The sequence below is a fragment of the Rhipicephalus sanguineus genome, chromosome 4, assembly GCF_013339695.2.
Source record: "Rhipicephalus sanguineus isolate Rsan-2018 chromosome 4, BIME_Rsan_1.4, whole genome shotgun sequence".
Taxonomy (NCBI): domain Eukaryota; kingdom Metazoa; phylum Arthropoda; class Arachnida; order Ixodida; family Ixodidae; genus Rhipicephalus; species Rhipicephalus sanguineus.
In genome coordinates, this window is record NC_051179.1 from 63,513,470 (window position 1) to 63,536,164 (window position 22,695).

The 22,695-nt window shown below is 42.3% G+C and overlaps 2 protein-coding genes across 3 annotated transcripts in view; both read right to left on the reverse strand.

Annotated features, from left to right (window-relative positions):
• Positions 1-98: 98 nt before the first annotated feature.
• On the reverse strand, positions 99-6,761 carry LOC119390113 (GTP-binding nuclear protein Ran). Its single transcript, XM_037657662.2, has 6 exons — positions 6,597-6,761; positions 5,694-5,738; positions 5,109-5,193; positions 4,273-4,398; positions 2,296-2,483; positions 99-846 (listed from the first exon to the last, which is right to left on the reverse strand). The coding sequence occupies exons 2-6, from the start codon at positions 5,733-5,735 to the stop codon at positions 628-630; spliced, it is 660 nt and encodes a 219-aa protein (XP_037513590.1). The 5' UTR covers positions 5,736-5,738; positions 6,597-6,761; the 3' UTR covers positions 99-627.
• Positions 6,762-9,644: 2,883 nt separating this feature from the next.
• The window catches only part of LOC119390115 (syntaxin), a 34,332-nt gene continuing 21,281 nt past the window's right edge, over positions 9,645-22,695 (reverse strand). The window contains exons 10-11 of one of the 2 annotated variants that reach the window (XM_037657664.2): positions 11,983-12,109; positions 9,645-10,015 (exon numbers count right to left, since the gene is read on the reverse strand). In XM_037657664.2, the coding sequence (XP_037513592.1) occupies positions 12,026-12,109 (84 nt within the window). In that variant the 3' untranslated portion in view covers positions 9,645-10,015; positions 11,983-12,025. Of the gene's footprint in view, positions 10,016-11,982; positions 12,110-13,831; positions 21,670-22,695 lie in introns of those variants that run through there. The other variant, XM_037657665.1, reaches the window with a different exon arrangement.

Here is a 22,695-nt window from a genome sequence, read left to right on the forward strand (position 1 = left end):
CAGATTTTAACAAAATTCTGCATTTCCCACAGTGGCAGTCCTGAGAATGTGCAGCTGCTCTGTTGCAGCAAGTAAATGTTTCACACACAGAAAGAACGTCCGGCCCAACCATTTATTTTTGTGAATTTTTGTTCCGCACACAATAACTTCACTCATCACCAGAAAAAAAAGTACACATTCATCACAACTTCGAGAACAAGCATGCGATCACTGATTAGTTAAAAAAAAAAAAAAAGTGCCTCGTCCCCACAAAACTTCGCAATGTGGGCCTAGTCACTTAAAACTTCAAGCTACTCTATGTATTAAAAAAAAAGGAATGGGGGACACAGGCACACGGCATGAATCGCACAGTCACTACACGCACCTTGCAAGCTTTTGGTTGGATTAGAAAAAAAAAAAAGAAATGCAGGCCTAAAAAATGTGACAGGGAACGCTACATCGCTGATGAACCTCCCTCCAACTCCAAGAAGAGGAGACAGTCTTATTTGAAGACTTGAAAACAGCGGTGCCACATTGCATCCTTAGATATAACTGTACACTCAGGAAAGCTTGGTGGGTGAAGAAGGGGTGGCAGCGGCGAATTTCCAGTGCAGGGACGACGCGTGGAAGCTTCTTGTGGCCGCCCGGTTAGAGGTCGTCGTCATCCTCGTCGGGAAGCGACGTGTTCTGTGCCTCCTTCATGTCGTTCTCGAGCTTGGCCTGCCATTCGGGGTCCATGGTGACCTCGGGAGGAGCCAGAGCGGGCATGGCCACGAACTCCAGGTTGGGGTCTCCGATCAGCTTGCGTGCCAGCCACAGGAAGGGCTTCTCGAAGTTGTAGTTGCTCTTTGCACTGATGTCGTAGTACTGAAGTGGGATAGAGATTTTAAAAAACAAGACAATTAGGTCGATCTACAAAGCAAGGTAGGAAACTACTGCATGCGTTGAAGAGGCAACCTTGCACTGGGCTGAACTTGTGTGCAGACAGTGAACATTTATACTATTCTAGGCAGCTATTTCAACTAAACCAGTAGGTGTGCCAAATGCTGTAGCCCTAGAAACACCTTGCATGTTCCTATCATGCATTCCTCACATAGCCTGTTTCCATTACAGCAGACCTTAATGTTCACAGATGTCACACCTGCGTCAACTTCAGCAATGGAAGAACAAAGGAAACCACATCTCTTTGAACTCTAAATGAACCTGTTCTTTGAAAATGCAGTCTTTGTGTGACATGACAAGTGTTCTCCTTAATATTTTTCACGAAATCAATCTGAAGATAAAGCAAATGCAAGTACAATTTAAAAAGGGAATTTTCTAGCAATGCTGCATTGAAAAATGGTGCGCAGTTCACTCAGTGCTTCCACGGTTGTCTGAAGGCAGTACGGGCAAGTAATAAATCTACCTAGCACGTCAGATTATGCACTCTACAACTGCCCTATATTTATTACATGCTAGGAAAATCGATAGCATGCACATAGCAACTAATGACAGAACAGCAGATGGCCCCATAAAATGGCAAGCTGTGTTGATAACCACGTGTAAACACCAGACATGATATCTATCCCACAAAACTACTGCTTGCCTGCAGCAACACTGCTTCACATACACTATACCACATAGGCCACTTATAACACGTAAGTGGTAAGCTATATACACTCAGATCTCGACATAACAAACATGGATATAACTAAGTAAACGAAGAATGTCTTGTCGTAGCTAGTGTTAAAAATAATCGTTTATAACGAATTTTCGGATATAACGAAGTTGATTTCGTGGCAGATGAGACTTTGTTATAATGAGGTTTGAGTGTACATGAAGTTCTAGGGGAGGATAAACTGGAGCAGGAAGAGGCTGTGTTAAAAGGGTCATGCACTACAAGCAGTTACATTAAAACTGATTTGATCTGTATTGTGTTTGCCAGCAGCAACCAGCTGTGCACATTACTGTCAAAGGTGAATGCATAGCATCGCTGAAAGCACCAAGGCCTAAACTGGCATTCGTTACTGGGCTTGGAAGATGACAAACTTTTTCCGAGTTGAATATCTGAGCCATCTGAATTTCAGAAAAAGCACAGGCAAGCTCTCTTCTTGTAATCACTGCAGCTGCCATTGTGAATGAATGCTTGTTCAAGCATTTCTGTAACAATCGCCACCACCACCACCATTTCGATGATGTGTTGGTGTGACTTACAAGTGTTTCACAGTCCGCACACTAGTTTAGCACGGTGTTTTAGGCGTGTCGTGAAGTTTCGGATATAATTTTTCTGAACTTTCAATACAGTGCGGCCTGAAGCTGAGAGAGGAGGCCAGTCACCTGGAGATTCTTCTTCCGGTGGAAAACGATGGACTTGGCCTTGACCTTCCGGTCTTTGATGTCCACCTTGTTGCCGCACAACACAATGGGGATGTTCTCGCACACTCGGACCAGATCTCTGTGCCAGTTGGGGACGTTCTTGTATGTCACGCGTGAGGTGACGTCAAACATGACGATGGCGCATTGGCCTGCACAAACAGAGAGAGAAGTTCAGGCCTGCAACGCTTTTCACAGTTAGAAGTCTCAGTCAAAATTTATGGAATAAGACATTACAGGCTCCTACTCGCATATATATTAATGAGGATTACTTAATCGCTGGATAATTGTTCACGAACATTGCTGCAAAACCGCCTTGTGGCTACCTTGCTCTGGCGGTGAGCTTCTTTGATAACAGATGCAGCTGTAATTCACCAGTGTGCTAGGTTTCCTACACAAAATAATTCTGTTCATACTATGTCAAATAAGAGTGCCTGCATACTATCATTTGACTAATGTGCTGCAGTATTGTTCACTTACTAGCGCTACTTTTAGGCAATAAAAAATGTAATTGAACGTTTTCCACGTTAACAAAGGTGTGTGTGTGAAGTCCAACTTGGTAGAGACAGTGGGAATGCTAGCGTTTCATCTCAAACTTAAAATATTTAAAAATAAACTTGTGTTTTAACAATGTCATAAGTTATGCAAACATGAGAGGTTCAGTGAGTAAATGGACAGGGCTAGCACGACGAATAAAAGCCACTAAGTACCACCACAAACATGGACAAGAGGATGGTCGGATGATGCCACAGCCAGCCAGCCTTGACAAACGACACAATTACTGTGTGGCTTGTGGCCGCTTCACCGAGGACAACGCTTTCGGCTACTGGTTCCTTGTTTAGACTACAACAGATGAATGCAGTTTGGCACCCAGCATTGTATTTGTTCAAATGACTTTTCATGGATTACAGCCTTCCTGTTTTAATGCCTGCATGGCAAAGCGGGTACCCAAATCGTTCAACAAAATAGTGAGAGCTTGCAAGCCAACAGTCAACAATAAAGCAACTATCGCCTCAAACTCTGATCTTATGGATGCTCCCTAAGCCATAACTGCTGTCGAAAGGTTGCACTGAATGACATAAGAATCTTGCGTACATTTTGAAATCGTGCACAACACAGGGGCTGTGAATTTTGTAACATGCCTGTCATGATGCTAATGGCTTCTAAAAGAGAGAACATTTCTTTCGCTAACCTTACCCACTTCGGCCAACTAGTCGGCCGTCTTGCCTTGATAATGGCTGCATTGAAAGAATTGCAAAAATTTAGTCCTTAAGGGAAACTAAATACGGGCCCACAGTGTGGTAATCTAAGAGTTTCCTAGGCACTGTGGCAATGATTGTGAAGACATGTACGAAATGAGCAACCATGGGAAGCAGCACATAATACAGTCCCATAGCACTTGCTTGGCTTGCAGTTGTCAAATCTCGAACACTCACTAAGAGATGCACAGCCACACAACGAAACATCTGTCAACCCACTTGGTGATCATAATGTCACCCAAGGCACGACTGAGGGATCACAACGATTCAGACAGGTTCTAGGACGGGCATGAGTCAACACAACAGAATGAAAGAAGGTCCCTTAGAAGTGAAGGCGCACTGCAGCAGAAGGTCGTCATGCCAATGCAACTGGGACAGTTTCCCCCAACTGTAATCACGGGCCCGACAAACGATACAACGTAAGTAAAATGAATATGCAGGTTAAGCAGGGTGCGTACGTGTTAGTGCAAATGCTCTTGCACGAACTTCGTCATCGTGACAGATTCTGCTGGAATTTCTTTTGCCCTATGTCAGTGGCCAAGGCAATGATCTGCCCATGTAATCAACAAAATCAGGCAGACAAGAAGACTAGCAAAGGATCGAGTAGAAGATGGCTACAACACAGCAGTCCTGCATCATTGGGGAGGAGCACATTTGCATGGACACTTCGGCCGCAGCTCACCCTGGATGTAGTAGCCGTCACGCAGTCCACCAAACTTCTCCTGGCCCGCAGTGTCCCAGACGTTGAACCGGATGGGACCTCGGTTTGTGTGGAACAGAAGAGGATGGACCTCGACTCCAAGTGTGGCTGAAAGAGAGAGCGGTCGAGGTGTTAACAGAATCCACATCAGGTACAAAACAAACGCGATTCATTGAAGTGTCATACAGTTGTACCATGGTGACATTAGTGTTCAGTAAAACTGAATGAACCTAACACATCACGCTCACGAAGTCTGCACAATTTTTCATAGCTGTATGTATCTCATGAAATTATTGGTAGACAGCTCCTCAAGTGTGCCAAAGAATTGGAAGGTTATTTTTAAGTAGTACTCTGCTATTTGTCACGTTTTTTTTTTTTTTTATACCAGGCGACTTGTTCCTGCACTGAAGTTACCTCAACTGCATCACAGTGCCTCTTGTTCCAAACCCAAGTTCCGTCACATGATCTCATCAGTGTCACATCTGCAAGGAAAAGCTGTCCACACAATCCCTTCTAGTCTCATATGTACCACTTCACTATTTCACATCCACTTAGCTTGTGTTCGCGGCGAAAAAGCCACAAAAAGGTGCAGCCTCAGATTAGAGGGACAAAATTTTCCGCACGGGTTGTGCCATCTGGCTACCAGACAATCATCATCAGCTGCAGCTTTCCAACCATCAAAAAGAGCCCACTACACAGTACTGACATAGTAACAGAGACCACTATGATGGAATGGCCACCTAGATTTCAATGTCATCATTACCACACACGTTCGCCTTCATAACTGCACACCAATATGGCTGAATTGCCGTACATACCAACATATTTCTTCTCGAACTCTCCAGTCAAGTGGCGCTTTACAAAGGTGGTCTTTCCTGTTCCACCATCACCAACCAGGACACACTGTAAACATGAAATGAGAGTTAAGTAATGCAAGGGAATAAACATACCAGGTCAAGGAAGTTTGCTTTCGATGACCTACCACATCACGAAGCTCTTCAATTAAAAAAAAAAAAAAGTCAAACATACCTCCAGCACTCCATACAAATGTGAAATAATGTGGCAATTAAACATGTGCACGTGTAAGTAAACACTCACTGTCTGCACCAGATATATAACTACATTAATGGAATTTTTTATTAAATTTGTACGCAATGCACGTTAAGTTAAAGATACAAACCTTGCTGATAACAAACGGTCATTATATTTCTCTATCAAGGCATTCAGGACACAAAGGTATACAGCGTCAGATTAGAGGGACAGTTTTCCGCATGGCATTTGCCATTCGGTCACCATTCGATTAATCATCATAAGCTGCAAACCGTTACGCACCCAAACATTACTTCCCAAAACAATCTTTTACAAGCAGGGCGAAATAACAACCGGCGAGTGTTGTCACTTACTTTGAAGGTTGGGATGCCGTCCCCGTGCTCTGCCTGCTGCATTGTCTGAAAAGACGACAAAGATCGGGCCGTCAAAACGAGAGAAGTGCTCCAGCGAATCGAAAACAAGATTAGAGGCGGTGTATCGCCCGTTCCCAGTAAACAACACCGACACGGGCGCCAAGAGCGCTTCAGAATGCGACCGTCGAGAATTCCACGCAATGAATGGGGACACACACAAAAGCCGCGGCCGCTACTATGCGTACTACGCGATACGTCACCGTCACTGGACTATAACGTACGCAAAACAAACGACCGTTAACGCAAGATGCGGGCACGCAAGCTTCTCACGAAGTCAGTTCCTGGAAAGAGTGTTTAGGGTGCCGTGCGAAAACGGTTCGGCTATGAGTAATCAACCGGCACCTTGCGTGGCTACGGCAGGCCAACGATTCAAGTGCGCCCCTGTGCAGTTCACACAGTGTCCGCAGCTGGAACAAACCACTTCTTCGAACGAAATCGACAGGAAAGGCTTCCATCTGACGTTATTACAGACCGCGTTGCCCCAAGATGCGTTCGAACGCAGTGAAAAAGCATGAACGCTGGGCGCAAATGCCGATGGCGCCAATTTTCGCTATCGGCGCACCGCTCACGGCATACTAAAGAATTACGAGCTAAACGCGAACACTTACGGGTGGCTAGCTAACCTAACCGCGAATTATAGGCCCGAGCTTTACAGTAAAGATGCGTTGGCGCTTATTTACGAAAAATCCGGACAACATTTGCGCACCTGACAAAATACCGCGTCCTAGGCCTCGGCCGAACAAAAGCACTGCGCGAGGGAAATGGGCCCGTTTCGAACGTTGACAGCCCCGAGTGGCGTAATAATCGCGGCGGGTTATCTATGAAAAATCTAAATTTACTCACGAAAACGTAGATGTCTTCAAAAACAAGGTTTTCGAGCCGATTTAAACAGATTCTCCCTCACAACTGCGCATTCACACACTCATACACAGCACCGGAATTTTGTAAAAGAAACGCCGCATGCGGGTCGCGGCGCTAGTTGCGTCATGGGGCAATTCCGCATTCGGTTTCGCTTTTGTTTGATAAAAGATGCGTACTTTTTTGTTATGTTTTAACAATTAAACCTAAACAACGAAGCCGAATATAGTGCTAGCAAACATTGCTTTAATAAAAACCAACCATCACGAAATCGAAACCGAAATTAGTAACTCATCGCGCGCCAAGTATAACAAATGCTCATCGTAATGGCGCCGCAGAATTGTTTCTAAGGGCGTACAGCTAAGTTCTTATTTTTTTTTTGTCTAAGGACCTTACCTACTACTGGAGTAATGCGGATGTCATGCGGGCACTTCCGATCGTGATAGGGGCTCGATCGTTATCGAACTTTGTGGCGCCAGTCTCGATCGCGATTGGCTCATTCGTGATGCGGAAGGGAGCCAATTGCGATTAAAAGCGTCAGAGTGACACTACAAAACACACGGTGCGTCACAAATAATTGATAACCACAATGATAACGGACAATGGTGCCGCTTCCAATGGCACGAGACCGTGGAAGAAAAAAAAGCAAAAAAAAAGAAAACTAACCTTTTATAGTCGCATGTTTAAAAAAATTGGGGCGGCTACGCGCTAGTGGTGCGAAGATTGAGGAAACAGCGCAGCTGGTGGCGTTCCCTTCCTCCTTTCCCTCCTCATCACTTTCACATCACTTTTCCACTCCTTGCTATGCTATTACCATACAAGACTATAATATGGTTTAATCTCTCCCCTCCTCCTTTCCTTCCTTCTCACTCTCACATCCCATCGTCCTCACCCTCACTGCCCTTTCCTACCCCTTTGCTATTCTATACTATAAAAGGCTATGCTATGTCACCCTCACATCTCTCCTCACCTTCGCTTCCTTTTCCGGCCCCTTTTTATACTATACTATACAATGCTATGCTCTTTGCCCCTCCTACCTCACCCTCACTTCCCTTTCACACCCTCTTGCTATACTCTACAAGGCTATGCTATGCTTTCTTTCTCTCTTTTTCTGTTTCTTTTTATTTATTTATTTGTCTCTGCACGAGGTTTCAGCATTACACCTAATGGATTTCTGCCAGACTAAACAGCTCCATAGTTAAAAGTATATTGCTTGCACATGTGATTAATGCCTCATGCAAGTAACTAAGCAGTTACTAAAATGCAATAGATTTTTTGTACGTACAGCACTCTTCTATCAACTATTAAGATTACCATCATGCAATTCAATGAGCTGGCACCGACTCTTTCAGCCCATTCCTTGCAGCCGTTCAAACATTATTTGTCTTTTCTCTCAATTATATTACAAAATTTTGTCAGCAATTTTCCCCTCCTTTTCTATCATCAGTGAAACTTGTGCGATGAAGGAAAGGGCAGAATTGCAAAGTGCAAATTTCACCTTGCGCAAAACCTAGTAAACTGAAATAATGCTGCGATGGCTGCACTCGTATCCTTCACGAAGTGCAGTTGTTTGTGCTGGGACTGAGAGGTGCTCCTGCAGTAGGCTCAATGAAAGGCTGAAAAAAATACTTTGATGTTTTCAGGCACTTAAGTCCGAAATGTCCACTCTTATCGAGTCATAGTGATGCTGGTTGAATTGTCAACCAACACCTGATGGAGATAACACCTAGTGCACAGGCACAGCCAACAGGTGGCAAAAAAGTTTACTTCGTGCACACACACACACACGCATGCTCACACATAGGAAAGTCTGACCCCCTCCCCCGCCCCCTTCCTCAAAGAATAAATACTGGCTTTTTGCCAGGACGTTTTGCCAGGGCGTTTGCTGGTCTGAATGTGAATGCATGTGTGCAAGGCTGTTTCATGGTGCAGCAGTGGACATTCTACAGCAATTCCTGCCAAATTGAAGTGCTCGAAGGTGCGCAACTAATATGTTAGCCTGCCATGTTAATATAAACTAAGGGTTACAGGTAATTGGTTACTGAAAAAGCAACTGAAACAGCAAACATTACTACACACAAGTAAAGTAAGTAACCAATCAATAACCGAGGCTTAAAAAAATGTCGGCAACTTGCTCGGCTCAGTACAGAAGCCAGTCAACACGATCGCAAACAGCGGTACGACAGCTCCCATCGTGACGTCTCTTTCCGTCCTGGCGACGAAGCGCTCCTTTGGACGCCTACTCGTGTTCCTGGATTGTGTGAAAAGTTCCAGTCGCGATTCATTGGACCCTAAATAATTAATGAACAAACATCCCCTGTAAACTATCGTGCCACCCCAGTTGAGGTTTCTTCCGACCGTCGCTGCCGTGGTTCAGAGATAGTCCACGTTTCCCGTCTGAAGCCCTTAGTTCGACATCTCTTCCCAAGTCTAAGTCGCGGCCAGGCTGGCTGCTTCGGCACACGGGGAAATTAGTGTGAGCATTCTTCATACTCATCTTCTCACCTGTAAGTACTCATCATCACCGCTTGGGTCTGGGCAGTGGGGCTCAGGCTCGAGAGCAATAAAGAAGAGTGTTGCGGCCTGAACGTTGTCTCACAATATGTAAAAATATAGCTAGTGTTGCCTACAAGTCCAGACACTATCAGTAATGTCTTGATAAACCTCAATGTGGCTGTTGTATTCCCGACATGTGGACCTCTACATTATTTCTCTTTGCGATTGTTTTTGTGTTGTTTCTTTACCTATAGACATTATGCAGTTCAGTACCCTTGCTTTTTGTTCTTTTTTTTTCCCCCTATTACTGCCTCCATTGCAATGCTTACGTAGGTGCAGTGATAGGTGCAGTGAAAGTGTGTCTGTTGCACACAAACAGTACAGGAACAAATGGGTACGCTAGTTTTTAAAGTTTTTTATGACAATTAAAGTAGAATGTATACTGCCGATATATGCATTGCCTCACATGGTTATGTTACTCGATGTAAGACCAGACACAGGAAATGCAATGTAGTGGTGCTCATTATGCAAAATGTTTTTATTCTCTTTTCACTACACCTATACAGTACAAACATCTCTGTACACAACGAACCTGTAACATACATATATGTATAATATATACACACTTAGCATAGGTATAAGCTCTCTTCAACCCCTCTAGAAGTGCATGACTCTCAAGGGCCTAAGAGAAGACAACAGCGGTACTTGGCAAGTCACTCGGCCTTTTTTTTTTTCTTTTCTTTGGTCCAGGACTCATTCCCAACGAGAGGAACTAGGTACTCGAAGACATCAAAGTGCATTTGGCCATGAAGCCTCCCACTGATCATGTGACGACGACATTAGCTGGCTGTGAGAGTGGAAAAACTTGCAGCTCGACTTTGAGTATGTGTGGCATCTACGCTTGGCATCTGAAAATGAGATTCAGAGATCGGTTGTGTCAAGGAACACATAGATGATATGTTACATGTGGCAAATTGTATTTCCCTGAAATAAACTGTGGTCGTAGATTGACAGATTCACAAAGCGCATATGTTCAAAAACTGAATATTAAACAGTTTCCAAGAAAGAATTAATTAATTCTTGAAAAAAATACAAACCAAATAGAGAAATGTTTTATTCACAGCAGCACGCATTCAATATTTCAGATATATATTTGCACCGTCTGACCTTGTGATCAACGAAGCAGCATTTACTATAAAAAGTAAGTTTGTAAGCTTTCCCGCTAAAAAGAGTCTCACAAAATGGAAAGCTCTTCATAACCCTAGTGATGAACATAATGTTGGACGATATCTAAACCAATCCCCTTTCGCCTAACTAAACCCAGTAACGTAATAAGTACAGCATATACGCAATATACATACTCTAATCAAACAAAGTAAAGGCCAGACAACCGTGTCCAGCCAATTACATGGCCTTTGCTCTTTTTAAAAGCGAATGCATTTCTTAGTCGAGCTATGTCAGGCGCCGTGCGGCGTCCGCGATCTCTCCGCTCCCGCCCCCCTCTCCCATAGCAACAGCTGCGAGCGCACGCGCTCCTCCTCGCCCCTAGCAACCGGAGCAGGTGGTGCGGGCGGATCAGCCGAGAGTGAGTGGAGAGGAGGAGCGCGCTCGGGCACGTGAGGGCGCTCGCATCGTGGGAGCTCGGCGGAGCTCCCACATGTGTGGGAGAGTGTGGGCGAGGGTAGGCGCGTGCTTCGGCGCTTCTCCTCTCAGCGGGCGCCCCACTCTCCCGTTCGCTCGCTCGCAAACTGCGCCGGCAATCCCAGTCCTCGCTTCTCGTCCTCGATCTGAGTCTGCCCTGGCGTCGGTGGTGACAACGCCGTCGACCCGTACTACTTTGCCAGAAGCGACAAGAACGGCGAGTACTGCGGCGTCAATCTCGTGTCCAATGTGTACGGCAACATGGTATCGCATGCCATTGCCACCTCGCCTGTGCGACACGCGTCTCCGTACGAGGACATGTACATGCTTGCCTACACCGGAGACGGAATCTTTGTGGTGACCGTGTACCTTGCGCCCAACCTCGCCCGAGACGTCATTGCCGCGCAGCTCGATGCGGCCATGGAAAGTGTCTGTGCGCGCTCCAAAAGCTCTGACCCCGTTGTCTTGGTTGGTGACTTTAACGTTGACGTGCGAAAGACGAGTGGACAGTGGCTTGTCGAGTACATGCACACCAAGCACTCTATGCAGTGTGCCTCTACCGCATCCGAACTCTGCCCCACAACCATTCACGGTACTTGCATTGATCTAGTCTTTACCCGAAACTGTGACGCCCGCACGCTTCTCAAAGACCCTCTGACCGTGCACTTTACCGACCACAAGGCAGTGATCGTGGCCGTCAAGTGCAACGATAACACAAACAGGTATTAAATAAATGGGTACCCTACAAATCACCGTCCCGTCATTCATTATATAATTACTTCGCCGCACACTCGCGCCCAAAGAAATGCATTCGCATTTCCTCACGATTCCCTTCGGGGAGGTGGGGTGAATTTTTTTTAAGTAGGATCAGGTCAACTCTACGTATAGCTTAACTTGATTGATCTGTACAACCCCAAAAGAGATTTTCTTCCATCTTATTGTCACAACTAAATAAACTGTATAGACTGTTCACTTGTAGCTAGTTTACAACCACAACAGTGAAAGGTGTAGTAGGTATGCCACGACATTTTCCTGTTCACTTTTTTGACAGCACTTAATTCTTATTTCTTTTACACTAAAAACCACCTTGTTTTTTGAATATTTACATTCTCCTGAACTTTAAACGTCTGCTGTACTCACATTCATAATTTAAAGATGGGCGCATGTCTCAACACATCCACTGATCCACACGGAAACCAGAATGTCTCACAGTGGTGTCCAAACGACAACTCACCTGACACCTACTTAACACCTCCTTGCACGTACAGAACATGTGGCTAAGACAAACCAACCCAGCTGCCAATGATGATGACCAGCAGGACAGCAGAGATGGCAATGCATATCAGGATTAGTACTCGTTTCTGAAATCAAAAGAGTGTGATGTTATCGACATTTCTTTTTTTCTGTTTGCTCGACACTATACAGCTGTTCGACACCATTCGATACAAAACATGAGATTACATAACTTCCTTCCCATTCCTTGATTCTCGATATGCCATCATCTTTTTCTGTACCTTCATTCCCAATGTCTCCATAGCTAAATACAGGGTAAGCATATCTTGGGCCGCTCTTAATATCGTTGAATCCTGTATAGCGATATGCTACTCCAGCTACTATATTATATATGCCATTGCAATTTCACACATAACAGACATCTTCCAACTTTAATGAGGGACGCCTTAACCAGGCTCTGCCAACCTCCCAGTGTTTTCATACGTAGCTGTGTACGTACATTCCTAGAAAGTCTTCCCTTTTTCTTGCATGCACGTGTGCACCAAATGGTTGCTGCAAACTCTGTATGTTTGACTTTCTTCGTTCGATAGATGATGCTCATTGTCAATTGCACGCTTTTAATTGGTCCCTCCCTTTTGGCATTTCGTGGCCATACCTGGAGCAAGTGTCATTTTACCCAATATGTACATCATAACCGTTGCCATCATCATGCACTCGCCACAGACCCGTCGTAAAGCATGTTAGGCATCTCAGCAAAAACTCCAAAACATTCAGATTTTCACACACAGGCGCTACATTGTTCGCACTACAAATTAAATCCGTAATTTAGGCTCTCGGCAACGATTCGGTAACCACGTGACATGAAGAATTTGGTTCTAGCTTATAGGATCACTAAAAAGGAACATTATTTAAGACTGGAAGTGTACTCATTGGTAACCCAACCAGGAAAAAAAAAAAGCTACCTTCTTTGAATTTACAAGCTTACATGAATAGTCCCATTTCACTAGTGATGTCAATGGAATTTTTTTTAGTTTTATAGCATTTTCATGTATTCAGATTTTTCTTTATATGTCACGGAAGTTCCTCAAGGTTGTCAGATTGAGCCTAAGATTATCCTTAATGCAATAAAATCTCCTTAGGCTTCTGTATCTGTCCAGGAATGAATTTCAAGAGGCAACGATGGTGCAACCAAAAATGCATGCACTTGGCTTGAAACGGTGCATCACTTCTAACATGCACTATGCAATGCTCTATAAGAGTTGCACATCTTTTGTTAACTTTCCTGCCTGATAACAAGTCAGCAAGACCTAGTCATGTTCTCATATTGACATGCATATACGTTTCACCAGTGACCGGCTACAGATGTTGCAAAGTTATCACTCGGCAATAACTTGTTGAATGTTATCAACAACTCTTGTCAGATAGCATGTTAGATGCAAACAGCCATCAACATTTTAGAAGTTGCGCGAGCACCAGTGATAATGCCGAAATGTACGAAGAAGCAAGTATAAAGAGCTGATGCGTAAACGATGACTGTGCTAGCCACTGTCATTGTATACTCCAAAAGCTCTTTGCTTTGTTAAGCATAAATTAAGCCCATGAAGTAAAAAGTTTCTTCCCCTTCACAACAATTTGACAATATTATAGTGTGTGACAGCACGTGTTGTGTGGAGTGATAAGAAAAAATAAAGGCAACTGAACTTGAGCGATACACAAGAACTAAAGAACATAAGCAACATATCTTAACGAATAACAAAAAAAAAATTAAAGAAAACACTTACGTTTGACATGGCGAGATCATTAAGTTTTCCCAAGCATCTAATCCAACAAAAAAGAAATGCTCAAACAGAAACTTGTAAATGATGGAACATCAAGATTTATTTCAAGACACAAAATCTACAGTGCATGAACAAAAACTTATGATTAGCCTCGAGGCACAAGTATTCTCTCATAGCCACTATAGCTTATGGCATAGTAATAAGAAATTCTTACCCTCTAGTAAATGATGCGACTAGTTATGCAATATGACCCTGACATACAAGTATATTTACCCCCTAATGTGCCTTACTAACATGAACAATTCGAAAAGAACACAATGCTATTACACTATGTCAATAACTTGCACTACCAGAAATGCAAACAGGGCAATTAAATCAGAACAGCAAGTTGAAAATATGCTAATTAAACGCTAAGTAAACAGAGTGGTTTGTTTTTCAAAGAGCAGGCAAGAACAACCACATAAAATCACTTAGGCACCTGCGATCACAATACTTTTGTGCTTTCTGTGTGTTGCAATCACTCAGTTTTCCTTTAGTTTGCTTGTAAAAGTATACAGATCTTGTCAAAACGTCAGCTCCAGAGAGATTTCCTGCTTTACGACTTCTCATCACTAAAAGCCTGCAGAGTGGTTGAAATTATTGCAAGACATGACAGCTGCCCCCAGCATGCGGTGGTTCATGTTCACGCAAAAAAAGAAAATTTCGGTAATGTCGTAAACTCTTACGTGCAAAAAAGAAAGTGGATGTAATAATACTGCCGGCACAGGAACCGAATTATTAAGCTTGGCGCAGCTATTTGTGAACTCTATATGAGCTTTTATTTATTCATTCACACATTCCTTTTCTTAAAAAGTTTTGTACCCTACTGATCCTGACTATTCCACTTCTCGAGTCACATCAATGCAGCCAAAGACAGGCACGATAGTTGTAAGGCTTGATTACTGCCGAGGAACATGTGGTGGAGTCACATCAATCGATTACTCACCCAGGAGTCTTTCGAACATTTTACATGTGCCAATCTACAACTTCGTTGCGTAAAAAACTGCCGCAGAAAGTTCTGCTGCTCCTCAGGTAAAACTGCCTGAGCCAAAACAGACGAGCTGACACGATCTCCACATGACCTCCTTCTCAGCCACTCACGCAAGGTACTACCATAGCTGAAAACGGGCGGTAGTATTCTGATTTTTCACTTTCTTGTTTGCGTTCTTGGTTGTCACTGTCACCAGTAATGCACTCTGCTTTTTTTACACCGTATAATATTCGTCCTGTATAAGAACAGCAAGTACTGTGCGTAACAAAAATGAAGTTAAAGAAAATACACCGCTAAGTGCCTTGCATGTGTCAATTTTGGGCACAACTGAATGAGCACCTTTTATGAAAGAGTCATTTATATACTTGCCTTCCTTTTTCATGCAACATTTATTTTTCAAGCAACAATGTTTTTCATGCAACATTTGATATGTCACGCATCACTACTACGGGACACTACTGTAATATGGCCAAATACTCATGGTTCGAATAATAAGCAGGTGAGAACGCAGAATAGTCTTTGCAACAGGAGAGTTCGGCAGTCAGCAAGAGCTCTCTCCTGTACTTCACAAAAAAGAATATCTTACGCGCACATAGGCAATTCAGTTACTGCGAATAAGTTATTAACTAGCATACAGTGTATGTACAGAGCCAATCAAATTCCGATACCAATAATCTTGCCTTATGCGTTAGGTTGATACCTTTACAAAGGTTTTGTTGCAACAAGATGCCACAAAACAAGGAATAACCGAAAGACTTCGAGGCCACTGTGAATATTTGGCACATGATGCTAAAATAAAGGAAATGATGCGACAGTGTCTGTGCCTTCATGCTGTGTTGACGCAGAAAAAAACAATGTGCATTTCTTCATGTGCACAAGCTTAATAGATTCTTTTCATCTGACGCTGAACTGATGATGTCACAAACTCCATCACGAAAGGCTCGATCTGTCTGACACTATAAAAACAAAAGTTCCATACAATAGAGGCATAGTATGCATGCGTGAAAACGAAAGCCACGCGTAAGATATATAGATGCATCTACACACTTGCAGAACATCAAAGTAAAAATTCTTTACAGCTGACATAGCTGTAAAGAAATTCAGAGAGAAATTACACACACTAACCCTATCTGTACTGTGCTTGAAATACCGCTGTCATCATGGCTGACATTATGTTATGGAAAGCAAGGTAGTAAAAATTCTATCAAATAGAAGACTAGTTTACAATCAAGCAAATCTTGAAAAGGGAACACACAAATGTACCTTGCCAGTGGCACATGAGAAAAGCTTTTATAATCCACTAAAACATCATCTAGACATCAGTGGTCACCGAGCAACAGGACTAGTTTATAGTAAAGAAAAGGGTAAACAATGGAAAATGATAAAGCACTTCTGATAAAGGTGCTTATATCATGTCAAGATAACCTAAAAAGTGAACCCTGAGCTCTTGGGCTTTCTCTTCTCCAAGCGAGCGTGTCAGTGCTCAATACATCGTGTTTAGACAAACACACGTGCTGCCGTATCTAATAGACATGATGCAGACTCAAAAACACAAGTCATTCTCTCATTAGCTGGTCTTCGTAGACAATAAGTTATTAAAACACTCATACTTTGTGTTATAGCTAATCGTCAGCTTTCTTGTACATATACAACCATAGTATAAATGGCTGAAGTCAGCTAAAACCGAGGAAAAAAAAAACGGGAAAGGGAGGGGGGCAGCTTAATAGATTCTTTTCATCTCACGCTGAACTGATGAGGTCACAAACTCCACCACGATAGGCTCGATCTGTCTGACACTATAAAAACAAAAGTTTCATACAATAGAGGCATAGTATGCATGCGTGAAAACGAAAGCCACGCGTAAGATATATAGATGCATCTACACACTTGCAGAACATCAAAATAAAAATTATTGTGCATGAGCAGAAATATTCTAGATGCAGCGATTTTTCTTAACCACTGCGTTTCCAAAAGAGAAGCAGCATTTAAAAGAGCCTTGTCAGGATAATGTCCTGCCATACAAAGCTCAAAACAACCTACTAATTTATAGCAGTGTAAAAATATTGCTGTCACTTTCCTTAATTGCCCTGAATTATTATTGCTGCGGAAGATAACAAAAGGAACATTACAAGCTAAAGTTAATTTGGAAGAGAGAGAGACGGAGAGAGAGACACACTATTCAGCACTGGACTAGCTGCAACTGACATTCCAGTCTTTTCCTGTCGTGCAACCCGCAAACTCGCTGTTACGTACGAAAACTTTGAACCACGAAATCTGACACGTTTTTGTCGTTGTGAGGAAACGACGCTTGTCATCTTAGCAACATGTGCTATTTTACTGACGGGATGGACATAACCAATGTTTCTGGCACGGACCGGTACAGATATAAAAATATGAAACCTTCCCCCCCCACTTGCCAAACGACTAACCGTCGTCTTCAAAAAGAAAGGTTTAAAAGAAACATCGTAAAAAGCATCACTCACATAAGTGCCCCTTTCTTCCCAAACAATACTCATAAATACATTCGGGCAAATTCATATCAATATCTACTCGTGGTTATCGACAAATAGCGAATGTTTCACGAGACACAGTCGGAATTCCTTAAAACTGGCAAAGATGAGAAGAATGAATGATTTACAAATGCACGCCTATATGGCGAAGGCAACACAGAGAAAGTAACTTAATTCTCTCATCTTCCCTATTTTAAAGGTATTTCCCATTGCATTTTGTGAAACACCCAGTATTTTAACATGCAAATGTGTGTACACGGGGTATCCATGCAAACATGCAAAATACAGGAACGTTATAATGACTAAACACAAGTTTCAACAATAAAGAAAGCAAGAAATAAACCATGGACTAGAAATCACAACTATGCGTGCGTTTGTAGCTTCAGTAAACGTCTACCGCACTAGCTCTGTACAACATTGATAAATAAAGGAAAAGCAATGTGTAGATAATGATATGCCATCACTTGATACAGTTGTAAACAAATATGCATGTCATTTAATTACTGCAATGACAACAGAGAAAACAAATGCAGGTGTGATCTAGACACATTGAAACCTCGTTAATACGTACCTGATGGGAACATGACACGACTACGCACTAAACGGCAGTATGTGGTAACTGCCAAGTACAATTTAGCATCTAGATGTGTGCTGCCATTATCAATGAAGAAATAAATGCAATGCCACAATCAACGATGCTGAAAGTAGGCTCTACAGGGAATTTTTTTTTTTTTAATATACTAAAGGGCGGAAAATATTCCCCCCCTTTCACACAACTGAGAAAAAATGAGCAGTGGAAATGTCGAGGAGCATTTCGAAACTTTGACAGGGAACATGCGCACCTGCTAACATTGTGGCAAAGCGATAACTGGCGCCGTTTCATTGAAATGCGGCACTTGGTGCTGCATGGAGCCAATCGTCCCTAGCTATACTCGGCGACAACTTATTTTGACAGCGGAGCGAAGGCTATGGAGGCGGGGCTTCCGCACATTCGTGTTGCTCCGCAAGTAGTACGGCAGCTTGTGGCTGTTTTCAGTTTTGATTGCTCGCATCGTCAACGCGTTTAGAAAATTATACACGCAAAAAATGTTAATGGGAGAGACATTTCGATTGTTCAGTGTACATTTTAGTGTCATATATTACGAGTATATTTTTCTTGGAGAACAACACTACACCACATGTATGCTGCCGAGCAGACAGCTGAAAATGCTCATCGTGATAGGGTTGTTGGCAATAAGGTGTACTGGTGCATTTGTAAGTGGCCGTTATAGTACAACCTCGGTTTTCCGACATTTATCCGTAAAGAAACGCCACACAATTTCCGAAGTTGGAATCACTCATCGACTAGTCTCTACACTTACATAAAAGTAGGGAGGCCCCTTTGACTGTGGCTTTAGCCACACCATAAATTGAGGGGCACCGTTAAATAATAGTGACAAAAAGTGAACACAGTTTGCACTAAACAACAGGCGCAGAATGAACCACAGCAGCCTAACTGGTCAGCAAAGACATCAGGCTCTATGAAGACTAGGTTGACGCCTCACCGCGAATATGTGTTAAACATTAGTACATTTAAAGCAAGTATGTATTAACGAGGTTTCACTTCATGTGTTGCAGAAAAACGTACAGCTGACTACTGTCAACAAGCAGTCAGTCTAAAAGTGGCTCTTTCAGAGACACAAAGTAACATACAATCTAAATTGTCTTTGGTTTATGATGTAAGGCGGTTATTGCCATAGAAACACAGCAAATGAAAGAACTTTCTAATTTATAAGACAACATAAGCATACTGTCAAGTTGGAAGTGCCGATACAGTGCACTAACCTAAGACAACGGGAACAACAGTGGTTGAACATGGTTAAATTTCGTAAACCCTTTTCTCGTTGCTTTTGACAATGTGTGTTTGTATTTACTACGTCGTCTTCTTGCCCGCATATTTCTATTTTACAGTGATCATGTAACCCTTTGAAAAGTTCTAATTATTGCTATTCTCCAATTTTCTGAGCTTGAAGTTTTTGTAGTTGTTGTTTATGCTTGGTCTTGTATAACTGTTTCATTTTAAATGTCTGTAGCATATTTTTTTTCTGCTCCTGCAAGCGCCCTTATCTCAAGCCTGCAGTTTTCTTGTAAATAAATGAAAAAAATATATAATATAAGACTTCACAGCTGCGCAGGTTCCCTGCCCTTGTGATAAATAAGGGTACATAAACTCTGTCAAAGAAAGCAGCTACTGCCCTGACAAAGACACTCTGGTCTCTGATATCAGGCTTTCCTCACTGCCCAGTTGATCACCGACTGGAACTTTCTTTCTGAATGTGCATTGTACGCACAGTTCTGCTCACGTACAAACAGTGCACACTGTGACAATCAACATTCACTAGATAGCCTATACATGGAAGCACTTTGCATGCCCGACTTTTGGCCAAGCTTGCCTCCAAATGTCTTATGTCAAACGCTATTCCATGCTTTTATCAGCTTTCGTTGTTTTCAAACAACCCGTACAAAACATTCAGATCTGAGTGCCAAACAATGGCATCTTTTTCTGAGCGATCCAATGTCAGCTTGTCAGTTCCGGAAAAAAGGAAAAGAGTTCTAAAGCAATTAAATTGTTTAAAGCATTCAAAAATTCCTCTCCTCATAGAACTGCCCAATGTGTGCTGGCCTAAAGCCTCTTCAAATGCCTCTTTCAGTTCTCTTTCAGATGCCACGATGCAGCCAAAGATTCATTTAAAGCTTGAATAACTAACATGAAAATGAAATGCATTCCTGCCTACTTCCTGCCTACTGAGTGGGCCTTGAACATACGATCAGATGATGTGATTCATCTAATTCATGTGAAAGAGGTGTTTCAGGTGTGTTCAACATGAACCTAGTTCAAGCACCCTTTTAAATCTTTTACTGAAACCACAGATCTTTCTTTTTAATGGTGCAATGGAAATGTTCGCTACGTTAATCATTTCGATGTTTACAAATAGCGCTGAAGGTTGCACTCAAAGAAGGTGCCAAGAGAATAATGTTTCTTTACTTCTGAGAGTTACTCAGCACTAATATGAATGAGTACCGTTCAATAACAAGACAAAAAAAAATCTGCACAAATTCCAGCAGATCACAGATGTACAACAGTGAAAAGCTACCGGTGCCACTTAATTTCTGTTTCACTTCCTACTGCACGCACCTCATGCATAGCGTACACCAAACATGTACAATATGCTTAAGAAATATAATCAGATACACAACTAGCCGTTCATGTGGTCCAGAGCAACCAATAAAAAAAAATGATGCTGAATACACATATATATAAAAAAAGGAAATAAGAACTAAATGATAGAACTAAAGTGGTTATTGCAAATAAAATTAGCTGGTGTTTATGAAAGGGTATACAGTACTGCAATCGGGGAGCAAGACGAGTCTTATAGAACGGCACAATTACTGCATTCGCAACACAAGCATTGTGCCACATGTAATTTAAAAAAAAAAAGAGAAATAACTCATCCAGAGAGTGTGTTCTATCTGCTGTAGTCAACTATGCATGCATAAAGGGCACACGCAGCATACAGAAAGACGACCGGCGCCTTTGCTTTAGCAAAATGCGCAACACTGAAGCAATGCCGGTTGAGAAATGTGCGAGCCTATTTGACAGCAGTGCACGCGACCAAGTCAAAAGAGACCTGGTACCGGCTAGCCTTTTAGGCATTGCTGGTGCTGTAGGTAGCGTCATTCAGATTAACCAGAAAGGGATACACGCAAGTGACAAGGCTGCGAATGTTTTTATGCTACAATTGCAACCTCTAATCTTCTATTTAAAAAAAAAAGAAAGAAAAAAAGATGATGGCACCATACACAGCATCACAATACTATACTCTCAGTTGTCTACACTGAAAAATGCACGTCACGTATCCAGTATGCAAGCCCAAGCTGATAGAAGATATCAGCCTAAGGTCATTTCGGGCACCGGTACATAGTTATACATGGTCCCTGTATCTGTCCTCTAAGCCGAGGGCTCTAGGTAGACCGCTTGTGCTTTCACTGGAGCCTGTTAAAACAGCTGGCACAAGCAGTACGTGTATTCTAAAACACAAAAGTTGTTGACTGAGAATATAAACCGAGAAAACAACTGAAAAATTCAATGGAACATTTCTAACAAAACGTGCAGCAGGCTTGTCTCATTCCCGTCGGTAGTGCAGAATGCCGCCCGTTACAACGAGAAAAGCAAAATGCGCTGCATATTTCTGATGCCGCCAAGGATCGTTGCGCACGAGAAAGTCATGTCGTTGTCCTTTCATTTCCTTTCATCTCCGCACCGAGACGAATATGATTATGGCCAGGATGACGACGATGACCACAATCAGGACTAGGATTATTATTTTCTTCTGTAAACAACAAAAAAGTAAAGGAAAATAAAAACGTGGGAAACAAAAAAGAGAAACGTCTGCTCACTTGCCTGGAGGACTGCAGGCCTCAACAAACAAGGAGTCATTCACGTGGCGCATGTATTAAAACGCAAATTTTTAAACTGTGCAAAAGGAAAGCTACAAGAACAGAAATGTCAACTGAAAGATGATTAACTGAAGAAAATAAAAATGAGAAGAAAATAAGAAAAAAGGTGTGTTATCCTCGCAGGCTGTAGAAAGAAATATGTAACAAATTTATATATTGGATTAAACAAAAAATGTGAAATTGTGACTCTCTCTCTCTTTTCCATGGCGTACTCTGCAGTGACCTCAGGAGAGCATTAAAAGTGAGCTGGCTGTGTTTGTGCCTTGTTTCTTTCCCTTACAAATAATAATAATAATAATAATAATAATAATAATAATAATAATAATAATAATAATAATAATAATAATAATAATAATAATAATAATAATAATTTGCTTCACCATGGCACTAACAATAATCCTGACATCGTCATCATCAAACTGCATTACAGCCATACCTACCAACCTGTGAACTAGAAAATTGGCAAAAATCTTGAGGACACCATTATGAAACAGCATGCATATTGTGAATGTTTGTCCCAAGTGCACACCTTCCTGAGAATACACGTGCACCTTCTAAACAACTTGCCTCAAGATGTAGCACTCAGGCAGCAGCAAATTTTAAACAGCGGTGACTTATAAGCGAGAAATTGCTTATAGACCACTGAATTTTTCAAAAAATTTTCTGTTGCTAATTTTGCCTCCACTAAAAACTATACAAAATAATGAGTACCTTAGCATGATGCATTATGCCGCCACAAGCAAGCAATACACCACATATTCTTTTTTCTTGCGTGTGTGCATTTTTTTTCCAGTTTGTACTACCTCATCACCTAACACTGTTTAAAACATTTTTTAAAGAGTGAATTTTTTTGTAATAACATGGCACGACCTTTGTGAAATCCCGGTATAAGCGAACAC

Bases quoted from the DNA above. Each gene is read 5' to 3' on its own strand.
- LOC119390113 (XM_037657662.2), bottom strand. From the start codon at position 5,735: ATGCAGCAGGCAGAGCACGGGGACGGCATCCCAACCTTCAAA. The intron at 2,484-4,272 runs GTGAGCTGCGGC...CTGTTTGTGCAG, and splicing joins TGACGGCTACTACATCCAGG to GCCAATGCGCCATCGTCATG. The intron at 847-2,295 runs GTGACTGGCCTC...ATCCCACTTCAG, and splicing joins ACCGGAAGAAGAATCTCCAG to TACTACGACATCAGTGCAAA.